We start from the raw sequence: 13,756 nt of genomic DNA, 5'->3' as shown, positions 1-13,756 counted from the left end.
AGGGATCCCATCTTTAAAAAAAAAACCAACTTTACAATAATGTTGTAAAAATCATTTTTTACAGATCAACCCAACTGCAGGCCAAAAAATCATAGACTTCAAAATGATTAATTATGAGTTGCTAGTCTAGTCTCTTATTTACATTACTCTAATTCTAGCAGAAGAGGATGTGTGGCTTCACACTGCCACACACCCCCACACTCCCACTCACACAATCACACTTACAATGGGGAATGGAAAAGGGGGAGTCCAAGCAGTGTGCCCTCCTTGAGACTAAATGGTTGGATTTTTATCAACATTTTCTCTCCTTCCTCAGTTGAATTCTAGGCTTCAAGTTTGCTGTAGAGTAGGTTTGCAACAAAAATAGGTTGGAGGACTACTGTGTGGGGTTAATCTTGGAGGGGGACACCTGGGAAAGGAACAGCCACTCTGTGGTATGGATTGGGATGGCTATTGCAGGTCATGCCGAGGGACTGCTTTCCTTGTGCAGTACACTATCCCACTTTATGCCCGTGCTGCTTGCCATGAATACATTTAAAAAAAATTTTAAAAAGAAATTAACAAAGACAATTTAAGTAAAATATCATCTATGAAAGACAAAATGGTGAAGTGCAAGAATGCATAAATAAGATCAGTTAAGTGAGCATAACAAAAAGATGAAAGATAAAGTCAAATGGCTACAAGGGTACAAAGTAATGGCCCCCATTAGATTTTTTAAATTAGGATAACTGCAGCTGACCAGTAAACATCACGTAAAAATGTTCTGCCAGGACCCGGATTCCTTAGGACTGAGGTCCTCAAAGGCATAGCAACAGAGCAGGGACCAGTGGCCATGGTGTCAACAAACACATGGATCTCTGTCTATAGGATTTGGTCTGCATCCTCACTACAATCCCTGATGATTCACACTTTCCAGACACACTGGCTACCTTCCTGTTCCTCAAAGAAGCCTGATTTTTCTGTCTCAAAGTGTGATTTTTCCATTTGCTATCTTCTCCTCCTGGAAGGATTTCCCCTAAATCTTCTCATGGCTTCATGGCTGGCTTGTTTTCATCACTGGTATCTCAATTTAGATATCATGTGCTTAGAGGGACCTTTCCTGACCATCCTATTTAGAGTGTTCTCCCCAAGGAAAGGACACCTACTTCAATAAATGGTGCAGGAGAAACTGGATAACCATATGTCGGAGAATGAAACTGGACTCCTACCTCTCACCATGTACAAAAATTAACTCAGGATGGATTAAAGACCTAAGTGTAAGACCTGAAACTACAAAAATCTTAGAAGAAAACCTGGGAAAAAACTCTTTTAAAAGACACTGGCCTAGGCAAATAATTTATGACCAAGTCCCCAAAGCAAACGCAACAAAAACAAAAAATAAACAAATGGGACTTAATTAAACTAAAAGGCTTCTGCACTGCAAAAGAAATAACCAACAGATTAAACAGACAACCTACAAAATAGAAAAAAAATTTGCAAACTATGCATCTGACAAAGGGCAAATATATAGAATCTACAAGGAACTCAAACAGCTCAAGAAGAAAAAACCAAATAATCCCATTTTAAAATGGACAGAAAATATGAACAGACTTTTTTCTTTTTTTTGAGATGGAGTCTCGCACTGTCACCCAGGCTGGAGTGCAATGGTGTGATCTCAGCTCACTGCAACCTCTGCCTTCCAGGTTCACGTGATTTTCTTGCCTCAGCCTCCCAAGTAGCTGGGATTACAGGCGCACACCACCATACCCGGCTAATTTTTTGTATTTTTAGTAGAGACAGGGTTTCACTATGTTGGCCAGACTGGTCTCAAACTCCTGACCTCGTGATCCGCCCGCCCCAGCCTCCCAAAGTGCTGGGATCACAGGCATAAGCCACCACGCCCAGCCAACATTTTCAAAAGAAGACATACGAGTGGCCACCAAACATGAAAAAATGCCCAATATCACTAATCATCAGAGAAATGCATTTTAAAATCACAGTGAGACATCATCTTATACCAGTCAGAATGGCCATTATTAAAAAGTCAAAAAACAACAGATTGGCACAGATGTAGAGAAAAGGAAATGCTTATACATTGTTGGCAGGAATGTAAATTAGTACAGCCTTTATGGAAAACAGTATGGAGATTTCTCAAAGAACTAAAAATAGAACTACTATTTGATCCCTCAATCACACTACTGGGTATATGCCGAAAGGGAAAGAAATAATTATATCAAAAAGATACCTGCACTTGTATGTTCATCACAGCACTATTCATAATAGCAAAGACATAGGATCAATCTAAGTGTTCATCAGTGGAGGACTAGATTAAGAAAATGTGTACACATACACACACATACATACACACACCCTGGAATACCAGTCAGTCATAGATAATGAAATCATGTGATCTGCAGCAACGTGGATGGCACTGGAGACTTTAACAGGTCAGAGGGTGGGAGGGTAGGAGGGGTAGAAGGGTTGAAAAATTACCTATCGGGTAGCATACTCACTATTTAGTGATGGGTACACTAAAAGCCCAGACTTCACCAATATGCAATATATGCATATAAGAAATCACACACCAAAATCTGTCGGGGTTAGGGGGTGATGGGAGGGAGAACATTAGAACAAATGCCTAACGCATGCAGGGCTTAAAACCTAGGTGATGGGTTGAAGGGGCAGCAAACCACCAAGGCACACGTATGCCTATTAACAAACCTGCACATTCTGCACATGTATCCCAGAACTTAAAGTAAAATAAAAAAATAATAACAATAATTAAAAAAGAAATCTGCACGTGTATGCATTAAATATATAAAAATTAAAATACATACAAAACTTAAAAAGCAAAAACTTAGAAAAATAAAGTGCTACCCCCAAGTCACTCTATTATCATACTGTTTCTTCATGATACTTCTCTATCTAGACTTCTTTATTGTCTTCTTCCTCTCGTTGAAATATGAGCTTCATAAAACAAGGGAAGTTATCTATATTGTTCCAGGCCATATTAATATCATCCAAGTTCTACAGAAATTGGCACTTTTTTTTTGTAAAGGGCCAAATAATAGATATCTGGGGACTTGCAGACCATACAGCTGTGTCACAACTCTGCTGTCCTAACATGACAGCACCCACAGACAATACGTAAATATATGGGCATGGTGGTATTCTAATACAAACTTTATTTACAAAAGCAGGCAACTGGCTGGATTTGTCCTGCAGCTGTAGTTTGCCAACCTCTGCTCTAGAATGTTATACTAGAATATAGTACTCAGCATAATATTTTCAAATGAATTAACATAAACTTTATTTTAAACCTAGATTGATACAAGCTCATGATTGTCTCCTTGTTACTACATCCAATCAAATGACCAATATATACATATATTGCTTTGTCATAAATCCTTAGTCCTAACATATCAAGTGAAAGCTGCACTAAATTTGATGGAGGGAACTCAGATTTTTTCAATGTGCCTTCACTTGGGCTTACTCTTTACTCTTTATCTCATTATTTTTCATTTCTAAACTCATATAGGTGCAGAGCTTTCTTTACACAAAGCAGAAGACATGGTCAAGGAAAGGACGTGATTTCCAGAGTCTGTTTCTACTACTACGCTAAAAGTACAAATACTTTGAAGAAATGTAGAAAATTGATTTAAAGTCATAATACATTGTAAGTGAGTATTTTTCTCAAGATAAAACACAAAGATGCTAGGTATATCAAAAGAAGGGATGCTTCAGAAGAGAACCACACTAAAAGGAGATTAAACTCCCCCCAAAACAAAGCTTGCCTACTTCATAATTTTGATGAGGGCTGGCAGACTAGCACTGCAGAGGCAGTAGGACAATGAGAATACTCACCCAGGATTCAGGAGATCCAGGCTTTAGCACTGTCATCTATTAATTGGTCTTCTCTAACTCTTCTGAGACACACTTTCTGAACCTATAAAATCTAAGATATGTGACAGAGGGAGAGAAAGAGTATCAGTCAGATCTCTATTTTTAGGTTTAAGATTCTTAGATTATGCTAATCATCACTTTATATAGCACCACATCCACGTTAAGTACCTAACACACAATTAGTCTATGTTATTGTACACATGCTCAATATGGGCTTGCCGTACAGCTAAGAAACAGATTCCAGCTTTTCTGTAATCCATACAAGAGAACAACAAAAGTAAATATTATAAAATCATGTAAGTGATGGCATGTTAAATTTTTCATTGATAAATAAGTGGGAGTTCATGTTATACCCAGTTAAGACCCTTTCCCAGTTATATCTGGTTAAGATACGTTTCCAGTCCTGTATTTATACAGGTAGAACCACTTCCTTTTTAAAAAAAAAAATTTATTTATTTATTTATTTATTTATTTATTTATTTATTTATTTATTTTTGAGACAGAGTCTTGCCCTGTCGCCCAGGCTGGAGCGCAATGGCGCTATCTCGGCTCACTGCAAGCTCCGCCTCCTGGGTTCAAACAATTCTCTTGCCTCAGCCTCCCAAGTAGCTGGGATTACAGGTGCCCGCCACCACGCCCAGCTAATTTTTGTATTTTTAGTAGAGATGGGGTTTCACCATGTTGGCCAGGCTGGTCTCAAACTCCTGACATTCTGATCCACCTGCCTCGGCCTCCCAAAGTGCTGGGATTACAGGCGTGAGCCACCGTGCCTGGCCACCACTTCCTTTTTCTATTTAATAAAATATTGGTGGGGAAAAAGACCCTCTGGCATTTGCTGTCTCATTTGTTCCTTTGTTGTGGTGATAGGGAAAGTCATAAAATAATATTTTAAGAAACAGATAAGATATAGATGACTTTTTAGATCTCCTTCTGGCCTTATGGGTTGATGTGTGTTTTTAGAGAATAAAGGTAAAATAATGATTATCAGGCTAAATGGTAATGTGGAAGTATATGATAATTCAAAGTTTAAGAATTCCTTCCCCATGTTTACCTGGTGTGCTTTGCAAGGTTTAGATGACATCAGTGATACAACTTTTGCAAGCAACAGCAGCAGGGTTCTTGGAGGTCCATTGTCACTTAAAAATTTTTTTTTCCCTTCACGTTGTTAGAAAAATATACTAAAGCTTTCCCTGAATGGATAATGGAATTTAGTTTCTCAAAATATCGTCCATGGACTGCCTGGCTGCACCAGTATCATTTGTGGTGCTTGTTCAAAATTCATATTCCTTAGAAACGGAGGTTTCACCACTTCAAGACCCATAGAGACTCCATTATACTTTAAGCAGGGTCAGAGATGCCTCTAGAATGAAGTAGATACTTCCGCAACGTGAAACTGATAGCAAATATTAAACCCAAAGCAAAACCAAAAAAAATTCATATTCTTGGTCTGTACCTAAGGTCATCTTGATGGATCTCAAGTATCCCTGTATTGTATTAAACCCTCTGGTGCTACTTATACACAATAATATCTAAAAAATCACTATCTAGATTAAGAATTCACATTCTACTGCATCAGATTAGTGATACAGTGAAATTCAGGTCCAGAGTTTTTATCATTCAATATCCAAAAGACGTGGAAGCTACTTTTATAGCTTTCAAATATAACACGTATAAAATAGAAGAAAGAACACATGTAAAACAGAAAGAAGAAAATCATTCCAAGGAAAAACAATATTTGGGGACTATTTATGTGAATTTACTTCAAGTCTCTCAATATCATAATATAGATCATCACAGGTTCTAAAAACTCCTAACAGCAGGGACTGTGTTTTTCCTCATCACTGTAACCCTGGCTGTTACCAAAATGCCTAGCACACAGTAGGCACTGAAATCTTTTCTGAGTGAACAAAGTAAGTGAAGCTGAAATGAAATTGTATCTTTGATTTGGGCCACACTTTTTATAAAAATATGCCAGCATTAAATAGAATATCACTTTCTGATTCTCAAATGCATCAAATTGATAACAAATCAATAACCAGTACTTTTATACCAGATATTTATCTAGAGTTTTACCCATATTAATTTAACCCTAACAGCTACATTTAATGTTAAATGCTATTTTATCCCAAATTCGTAAATCAGGAAACTGGAGCACAGACAGTTTAGGCAACCAACCCAATACCGCACACCCAGTATGTGGCAGAGCTGACTCCTGAGATTTTTTATCAGACTGGGTTAACCTGTTTATGGTCATCAAATCATATGCCTTTTATAAACAAATATATGCCTAATATTTACCACTTCAGATATGGAAATTCTATATTAGGAAGAAAAACTCTCTATTAGGAAACTATATATTAGGTGATTGTATCACAGTTAAGATTTAGCCTAAGAGGTACCTACGGTTACTCACTCTGCTACTGCACAAAACTCCGCAAGGGCTCCCGCACCACCCCAAGTGTAGGATGCTAAGTGTATGGTGCAGGTACCTCCGTGCACAGCCACACGGGCTGCTCTCAACCCCAACAAACATGTTTACCACATGAGCCTCACAAGTTCACTTTTTTTTTTTTTTTTTTTTTGAGACAGGGTCTCATTCTGTCGCCCAGGCTGGAGTGCAGTGGCGTGATCTCGGCTCACTGCAGCCTCGACCTCCTGGGCTCAAGCCATCCTCCACCTCAGCCTCCCGAGTGGCTGGGATCCCAGGCGCGGTCCACCACACCCAGCTAATTTTTGTATTTTTTATTTAAGAGGCGGGGTTTCGCCATGTTACCCAGGCTGGTCCCGAACTCCTGACCTCCAGTGATCCGCCTGCCTCAGCCTCCCAAAGTGCTGGGATTACAGGAGGGAGTCATCACGCCCGCCAACTTCCCATGCTTAAGGGTGAAATGGAAGAAAGTTCGTGTAATACTCAGGCAAGTCCAATTTTTCCGACGTCTTTCACTTGGGCCACACACAAAGTAACTAGAAGCGCAGGCTCTAGGGGTCCACCGTTGTGTTCACAGTGAAGAGGGTGCGCTCACCGTTGGTGGTGTCCGCTGGAAGCCCCGCGTCAGGCCGGGAGGGGGACAGAGCCTCCTGCTCAGGGCCGTTATCCGAACTGATCCGCTTCCCACCGCACCCCCGAAAAACCCACCCCACCCCCTAAACCTAAGAAACCCAGACTCCGCAAACCTGCACGAACAGAGCCATTTCCCCCTAACGTGTGCTTCAAACCCACCGAAGCCCAACTGGAAGCAAGACCAGCGTGCCCGCCCTGCACGCTACTGCTTCTCCCCGCGGCAGCGGCCGCCCATCTGGGCAGCGGGTGGGTACTCATGGGGCTCCGCGAACGTTGAGCCGCCGCGCAAAACCGGCGCCGGCTGGACCTGCAAATCGCCGCCCGGCCGGCAGGGGACGCCGCGGACGCGAGGGCGAGGTCGGTCGCCCAGGAGGGGGCGCGCGAGGCCACAGGGGAGGGGGGCACCGCCTCGCTTGCCCTACGCCCCTCCCCCGTGCGCCCTCCTGGCGCGGCGGCCGGCGAGGCCCCTGTGGGAGAGGGGGCGGGGACGAAACGGCCCTGAGGCTCGGAGCGCAGCGCGGCGGCGGCGCGAGCCCGAGGGGGCGGGGAGGCGCGGGCGGGCGTGCGCGCGCCGGGCGTGGGTGTGGGTGGGGGTAACCGGCGCGGGCTCCTAGATAGCGCCGGGCAGAGGGACCCGGCTACCCTGGACAGCGCATCGCCGCCCGCCCGGGTGGCCGCGCCGCAGCCGCTGCGGATCATGGTGAGTGGGGCCGCGCGCCGCCACCGCCGCGCTTTCTTTCTCTCCTGGACCCACGCACCGGGCGGGAAAGGGCCGAGCGGGCGGTGGCGCGGGCGCTGCGGGTTCGCCGCAGGAACCCGCTACCCTCGGAGGGGCCGGGTCCGCGCGGGCCTGGGGAGCGGGCGCTGAGCGTTTGGGCCGGGGGCGCGCGGGTCGGCCGGAGGCCCGCAGGTCTCGGGAACTTTGTCTCGGTCCCCGCTCCCCCGTCCCGCCCCGGCACCTCGAGGCGCACGCTCGCGCCCAGTCCCCTGTTGCATGCACGGGGCCGGGCGCCCCGGATGCCCGAGGAGGCCGCCCCTCCTTCTCGGCGGCCATTCCCGCGCGCAGCCCACCGTCCGGCCCCCCGAACCTGCTCTCGCCACCGCCCGCCGGCGCCTGGAGCGGAGAACGGCGTTTCCCGCGCGCGGCACACACCCTGCCTCGGGGGTTCTGGGGTTCGGGCCCTAACGGTCAAGCTCCTGCCCCTCTCCTCCCTTCACCGCGCCTGCACCCCGGGGGTGTGTCTGTGCGCTCGTCGGTGCCTCTTGGGTTTGCAGATTGGCTTGGGAAGGGGCTGGGTTTCTATCAGTGTCTGGGCTCGGAGGGGCTTCTGGTGTGTTCTTTCCGACAACTCCTCTCTCTGCCCGGTTTCCCAGGCCAGTTCTCCACTCTGGATTAGTAACGCTTGTTTCTCCTCGGCAGTAAGCTCTGTGTGTGTGTGTGTGTGTGTGTGTGTGTGTGTTCACCCATGTCCGATGAACTGCCCGACAGTTTTAGCAGCAGAGCCTGGTTCTTTGGTTACAAAGGGGGAACATCTGTTGTGCCATCCTCAAAGGACTGGTCTTTAGGCAAAATGTGAAATCCGCGTTTGTCTTCAGTGGTCCATGTTCAGTCTTTGCCTCTCCCCCTTCCCGTAGGGTTTTCTCTCCACTTCAGGGCTTGTTGAAATCAGCTCACTTCCTTTCTCTTCCCTACTCCATCTGATTTTGCTCTGGCTACCCTTTTAGGCACGTACCTTCTGCCTGATCATGTGTGACCACTTAATCTTAAAATTCCAACCTTTCCTACCCCGCCCACCACAGTGTATATTCCCCTTGCCTGCTTCATTTGTCTTCTCTTGAGCATGTATTAGTTAGCGTACTGCATATTTTGTTTCTTTAGCTTGTTTCTTGAACGTCTCCTCTACCAGAATATAGGTTTCAGGAAGACAGAGATTTTTGTCGTTTCGTTCATTGCTTGCTGTATTTCTAGTACCTACAGCTGTGTCTGGCGCACAGCAGGTACTTGATAACTCTTTTGAATTAACCCAATAAAGCAAGCTGCTTTATGCTAATACACACGTGGGGAGTAACTGCAAAGATTATGCAGCTGACATTTGTAATGAGGAGAGTCTCAAGTAAAGTTTGGGAGGAGGGAGATACTCCCGACAGGAGGGACCCAATTTTGGCAGCCTTCAATGAAGAGTCTAGGCGGCTATCTCTTACGCCTGGTCTGTCGCTTCATGCTCTTTGCACCTTGGCATCAGAGTGGACAAAGCATTTTTAGGGCCAACTGGCTCTCTCCTTTGGGCTGTGAAGCTTTGTCCTAAAGTATAGGTAGGAATTGTAGTAAGGGAATAAGTCCAAGGAAATCTCTTTAGCTGAATAGAAAAGTCATGGGAATGTTAACCTAAAAGAGCTAAGATCAAGGGCAAGCTCTTGAAAGCTTTATCCTGCCCAGGTGTGATGCTTCCTATTTAGATAAGTATTTCTCAGAAACTTTGGATCTTCAGAGGAGTTTTTTTTTAATATCCAAATCCAAATTGCATTACTTTTTTTTCTTTCTTTTTTTGTGGCAGGGTCTCACTCTGTCACCCAGGCTGGCATGCAGTGGTGCAATTTTGGCTCACTGCAACCTCCACCTCCTGGGCTGAAGTGATTCTCGTTCCTTAGTCTCCTGAGTAGCTGGGATTACAGGCGCACGTCACCACACCAGGCCAATCTGTGTATTTTTGGTAGAGACAGAGTTTCACCATGTTGTCCAGGTTGGTCTCTTAACTCCTGACCTTAAGTGATCAACACCCACCTCAGCTTCCCAAAGTGCTGGAATTACAAGGCATGAGCCACCGTGCCCGGCTGAAATCGTATTACTTTAAAAAAAAAAATGGGCAGGGAGTAGGAAAGTTAGGGGGTTGAATTTATAAATAACTTAGTGGGTCAGTTCAGAGAGACACCCTTTTGAATACATGTCCAATATGAACTGTCTTGTAAGATATCTCTGCTAGTTAGTCTTATTATTCCAAAATAAATATTTTTCTTTCAAATTTCCTTTTGTTTTTCTATTTCTATAATGTGGATTTATGGCAGTGGTTTTTTAAAAATTAGTCTGGAGAAATGTATTAATTGGAAACAAATTGTTTAATAAAATTTACATGAGTAAGTTTTTGAAAATTATGTAATTATAGCCATGACTATGTAAGTTCAGCAGTTCTATGGTTACCATCTTTCCCAGGTAGGTAGTAGAAATTAAAGGTAAAAAGGAAAGAAATGTAAGTTTGTCTTTGAAATCAAAACCAGTGAACCAACCAAAGATAAATGAAAGATACCTTATTGACTTCAGTTTATATTTGTAGGATATTTTACTGTTAGGATTCCTAGGATTCCAAAGTATCCAGCCTTTTTCTCTTTTGATTCTTTGAACGTATAGCATTTTCAAGGAGTACAAAATCCATTTTTAAGTATCCAGTTGGGTAAGCCTAATTTTTGGTTCTTCAACAAGGGTTCCATTTAATCTAGTTTCCTTCAAAACGTTTTAGTCAGTTTGGGAGGTTCAGGTGCTTTCGGGTTCCCGAAAGAGAATGTTGAAAATGTGTCAAGTAGTTACTATGTATCTAGTTATGTTCAGAAAACAGGGCCCTGCTATTCAGGGTTAGGTGGATTGTCGTCTGGGTTGGACAGTTGGATATCGACCATCTAACTTGACAGGTTTGCATTTCTGGGAGTAGACATTGATAAGGGAAAAGAAGTTGCACCAGAAACTTCTTTAATGGCCCAACGTGGTGAAAATACGTCAGCATCAGTAGATCATCGTAACTCTAAAGTTACAGATTCACACATTTGTAGCTTTCTTCTTAATTGAATTGGGACATAACTGACTTTGACAATGAACCATTCTAATAAATAGTTAACTTAAATATGACATTTTAATTCTAACCACTTAATAATTGGAGAGCATAACTTGTTCTGAAATGTATGTGACAGTTTAGAACCTGAGATCTGAGGTCATTCGTGGGCTTGAATCCTGACACCAGCATCTAACTGTGTGACCTTGGGCCTCAGTATTTTATCCTATAAAAGATGATAATATTTCATAAAGTTTTCGGGAGGAACAAATATGATGGTGCCGTTTATGTGTCTAGCATAGTGCTTGGAGTGCTTAGTAAACATTAACTATTATAATGATGTGTGTTCTTTTTTCTCCCATATCTATGTTTAGTTGAGAAACTTCAGAATGATATCTCTGTCCCTTTTGTGGTCTTAATAGATAACTAATATTGTTGTCCAATAGAAATGTAACATAAACTGCATATATAATTTTCAATTTTCTACTAATCACATTTAAAAAGTACACAGACAAGTGAAATTAGTTTTATTAATGTTATTTAACCCAATCCATGCAAATATTTCAACATGTAATCAATGCAGAAAAAGATTTTTACATTTTTTTTTTTCTTTCATAGAAAATCTTAAAAATCTAGTGTGTATTTTATGCTTAGAGCACATCTCGGTTCAGGCTAGCCATATTTCAGTTGCTCAGTGGTCACCTGTGGTTAGAGGCTACCGTATTGGACAAAGAGCTCTAGATTATACACAACTTCCAAGTTTACCTCTTAAAGCTCTTACACCCTTTCCACTAGTGAGAACCTCACTGGCACCTTAAACCCAGCATTACAAAAAGAAAGCTACTCATCTTTCAGACTCTCTTCTCTGTTCCCTTTTGCTGTTAGTAATTCCACCAGCTCTTCAGTCTACTGTGTCTGAAATCTGATTCTTACTCTTTTTTTTATTTTATATTGTTTGTTGTCTAATATTCTCATATTTTTACTTGAAAATATTTCAAAATCTCTTTCCTCCACCCCTTGAGCCCCCTCTCCACCATTTTTGCCTTTTCTACAGATCTCCTCTTTTGTAGACTCTTTAACTTTTTTACTTCCTGTCTCTTGGAAAATGTATATCTCTCGCTGAACCACTGGGCTCCACATTCTCTCCATTCCTTCCTCAGCCCTTTTTCATGTTGTCAGAAATGGTTTCTATTTTACAGGTTATTCCTACCCTTAATACCTTTCCTTTGTCAAATATCCAGAGAACTATAATTATTTTCACAGATAGTCTGATAGTAAAATGATCCATTCAAGAAAAGAAGCACAGATAAAGGAGAAAAATAAGCTAGGGGAAGGCAAGATGAAATCATTCTTTGAGTTTTATTTTCCTTTCAGGAAATATCAGAGGGAATAGATTCTAGTAGTCTGTAGTACAGTAGAGAAATTATATGACAATTTATGTTTCAAAATAGATGAGAATTGTAGTATTTCTAACATAAGAAAAGATAAATGTTTGAAGTGATAGATATTCCAGTTACCCTAACTTGATCATTACACTGTATACATGTACCAAAACATCACACGTACCCTGGGAATATGTACAACTATGATGCATAAATTAAAAACTAACAAATATGGAACTGATTAATAATCACAATCACCACCACCACCACAATAGCAATGAAACTTGATGTTTATGCAGTGCTTTGTAAGAAACAGGGCACCTTCCTCTCTGCCTGGTGAACAGAGAGAGAAAACAAAAGGAAGGCACTGGACCAAGAGTCAAGAAACCTGGGTTCTAGCCCTAGCTTTATTGTTTACTAGCTCCATTCCCTTGCTTAAGTTGCTTTGAGACACTGTTTACTCGCCTGCTAAATGGTGTATTATCTCTGTCACAAGATTGTTTTGTTAAAATCAAATGGGGCCTCAGCATCTTTACATTGGCTGCCCTTTGGCTGTGTACATCTTTCCCCCAGAGAGCTTTATGTCTGTCTGCTTAATATTTTCATGATTAGACCTACCCTAACCACTCTGCTAAAACTGGAACCTGCCTTACCATATATCACACACCATATTCACACACACAGTTGGATATATACCACACCTGATCCTCTTACACTGCTTTATTTTTTTTCCACAGCACTTAAACCTAGCAGTTTGCTAATTTACATAGCATTGGAACCATTTAATCATTAATCTCTCGATAAATTTAAAATTAATTATCACAATTCAGTTTGGGCATGTTTCAGTAATATAGCTGCTTCATCAATACACATCTGCCTGTGTAACCTTTTAGTAAATGATGATATGTATTCCTACAGCATATTTATACTTCATAGTCATATTTGTGAAAAGGGCCAGGTTATGTCATTTTTAAATAATTAAATCCATATTTCATCATAAGTTTTTAATGAAATTTAAATGCATATGTATTTCTATAATTATATTTTATAATTTATAGATTATGTTCTTATTTTTATATAAATCTATAATTATAGCATTAAGTTCTTGCTGAAATTAAAAATGATTATCTTAAAATATAAACAAAGCTATGATATATGGATTTGCTGAGTAATTTTATTTTTATTTTTATTTATTTATTTTTGAGCTGGAGTCTTGCCCCGTCGCCAGGCTGGAGTGCAGTAGCGCAATCTTGGCTCACTGCAACCTCTGCCTCCAGGGTTCAAGCGATTCTCCTGCCTCAGCCTCCTGAGTAGCTGGGACTACAGGCGCGCATCATGCCGAATAATTATTTTTACTTTACATATATGTGTGGCCTTTAGTTAGCATAACTTAAATATGCTTCAAGTACTGTATAATACTATTTTACATTTATTAATCAGTTGAATGTTTTTCAATGCATTTTAGTCCACATTAACTCTTTCTGAAGCCTCACAAAAAAACTTTTGTGAGAGACAAGTTGTGTAGCAATATACCTACTTTACAGTTTCAAAGAAAATAAATGATTTGCCCAAGGTCACATACTAGAGGTAGCAAAACCAGCTCTAAATCTTCT

The 13,756-nt window shown here is 41.8% G+C and overlaps 1 protein-coding gene and 1 long non-coding RNA gene across 3 annotated transcripts in view; one reads left to right on the top strand and one right to left on the bottom strand.

Moving 5' to 3' along the window:
- The window catches only part of LOC105740227, a 33,865-nt gene extending 26,685 nt beyond the window's left edge, over positions 1–7,180 (bottom strand). The window contains exons 1-2 of the long non-coding RNA XR_001116247.2: positions 6,906–7,180; positions 3,844–3,934 (exon numbers count right to left, since the gene is read on the bottom strand). This is a non-coding gene — a long non-coding RNA (uncharacterized LOC105740227). The remainder of the gene's footprint in view (positions 1–3,843; positions 3,935–6,905) is intronic.
- A 299-nt stretch (positions 7,181–7,479) lies between these two features.
- The window catches only part of ELOVL2 (ELOVL fatty acid elongase 2), a 65,580-nt gene continuing 59,303 nt past the window's right edge, over positions 7,480–13,756 (top strand). Inside the window, exon 1 of one of the 2 annotated variants that reach the window (XM_030817290.1) lies at positions 7,480–7,643. In XM_030817290.1, the coding sequence (XP_030673150.1) occupies positions 7,641–7,643 (3 nt within the window). In that variant the 5' untranslated portion in view covers positions 7,480–7,640. The remainder of the gene's footprint in view (positions 7,644–13,756) is intronic. The other variant, XM_030817289.1, reaches the window with a different exon arrangement.

Source organism: Nomascus leucogenys, chromosome 8 (assembly GCF_006542625.1).
Source record: "Nomascus leucogenys isolate Asia chromosome 8, Asia_NLE_v1, whole genome shotgun sequence".
NCBI lineage: Eukaryota > Metazoa > Chordata > Mammalia > Primates > Hylobatidae > Nomascus > Nomascus leucogenys.
The sequence above is the reverse complement of the archived record's forward strand: the minus strand, read 5'-3'. Positions and strand labels throughout refer to the sequence as shown.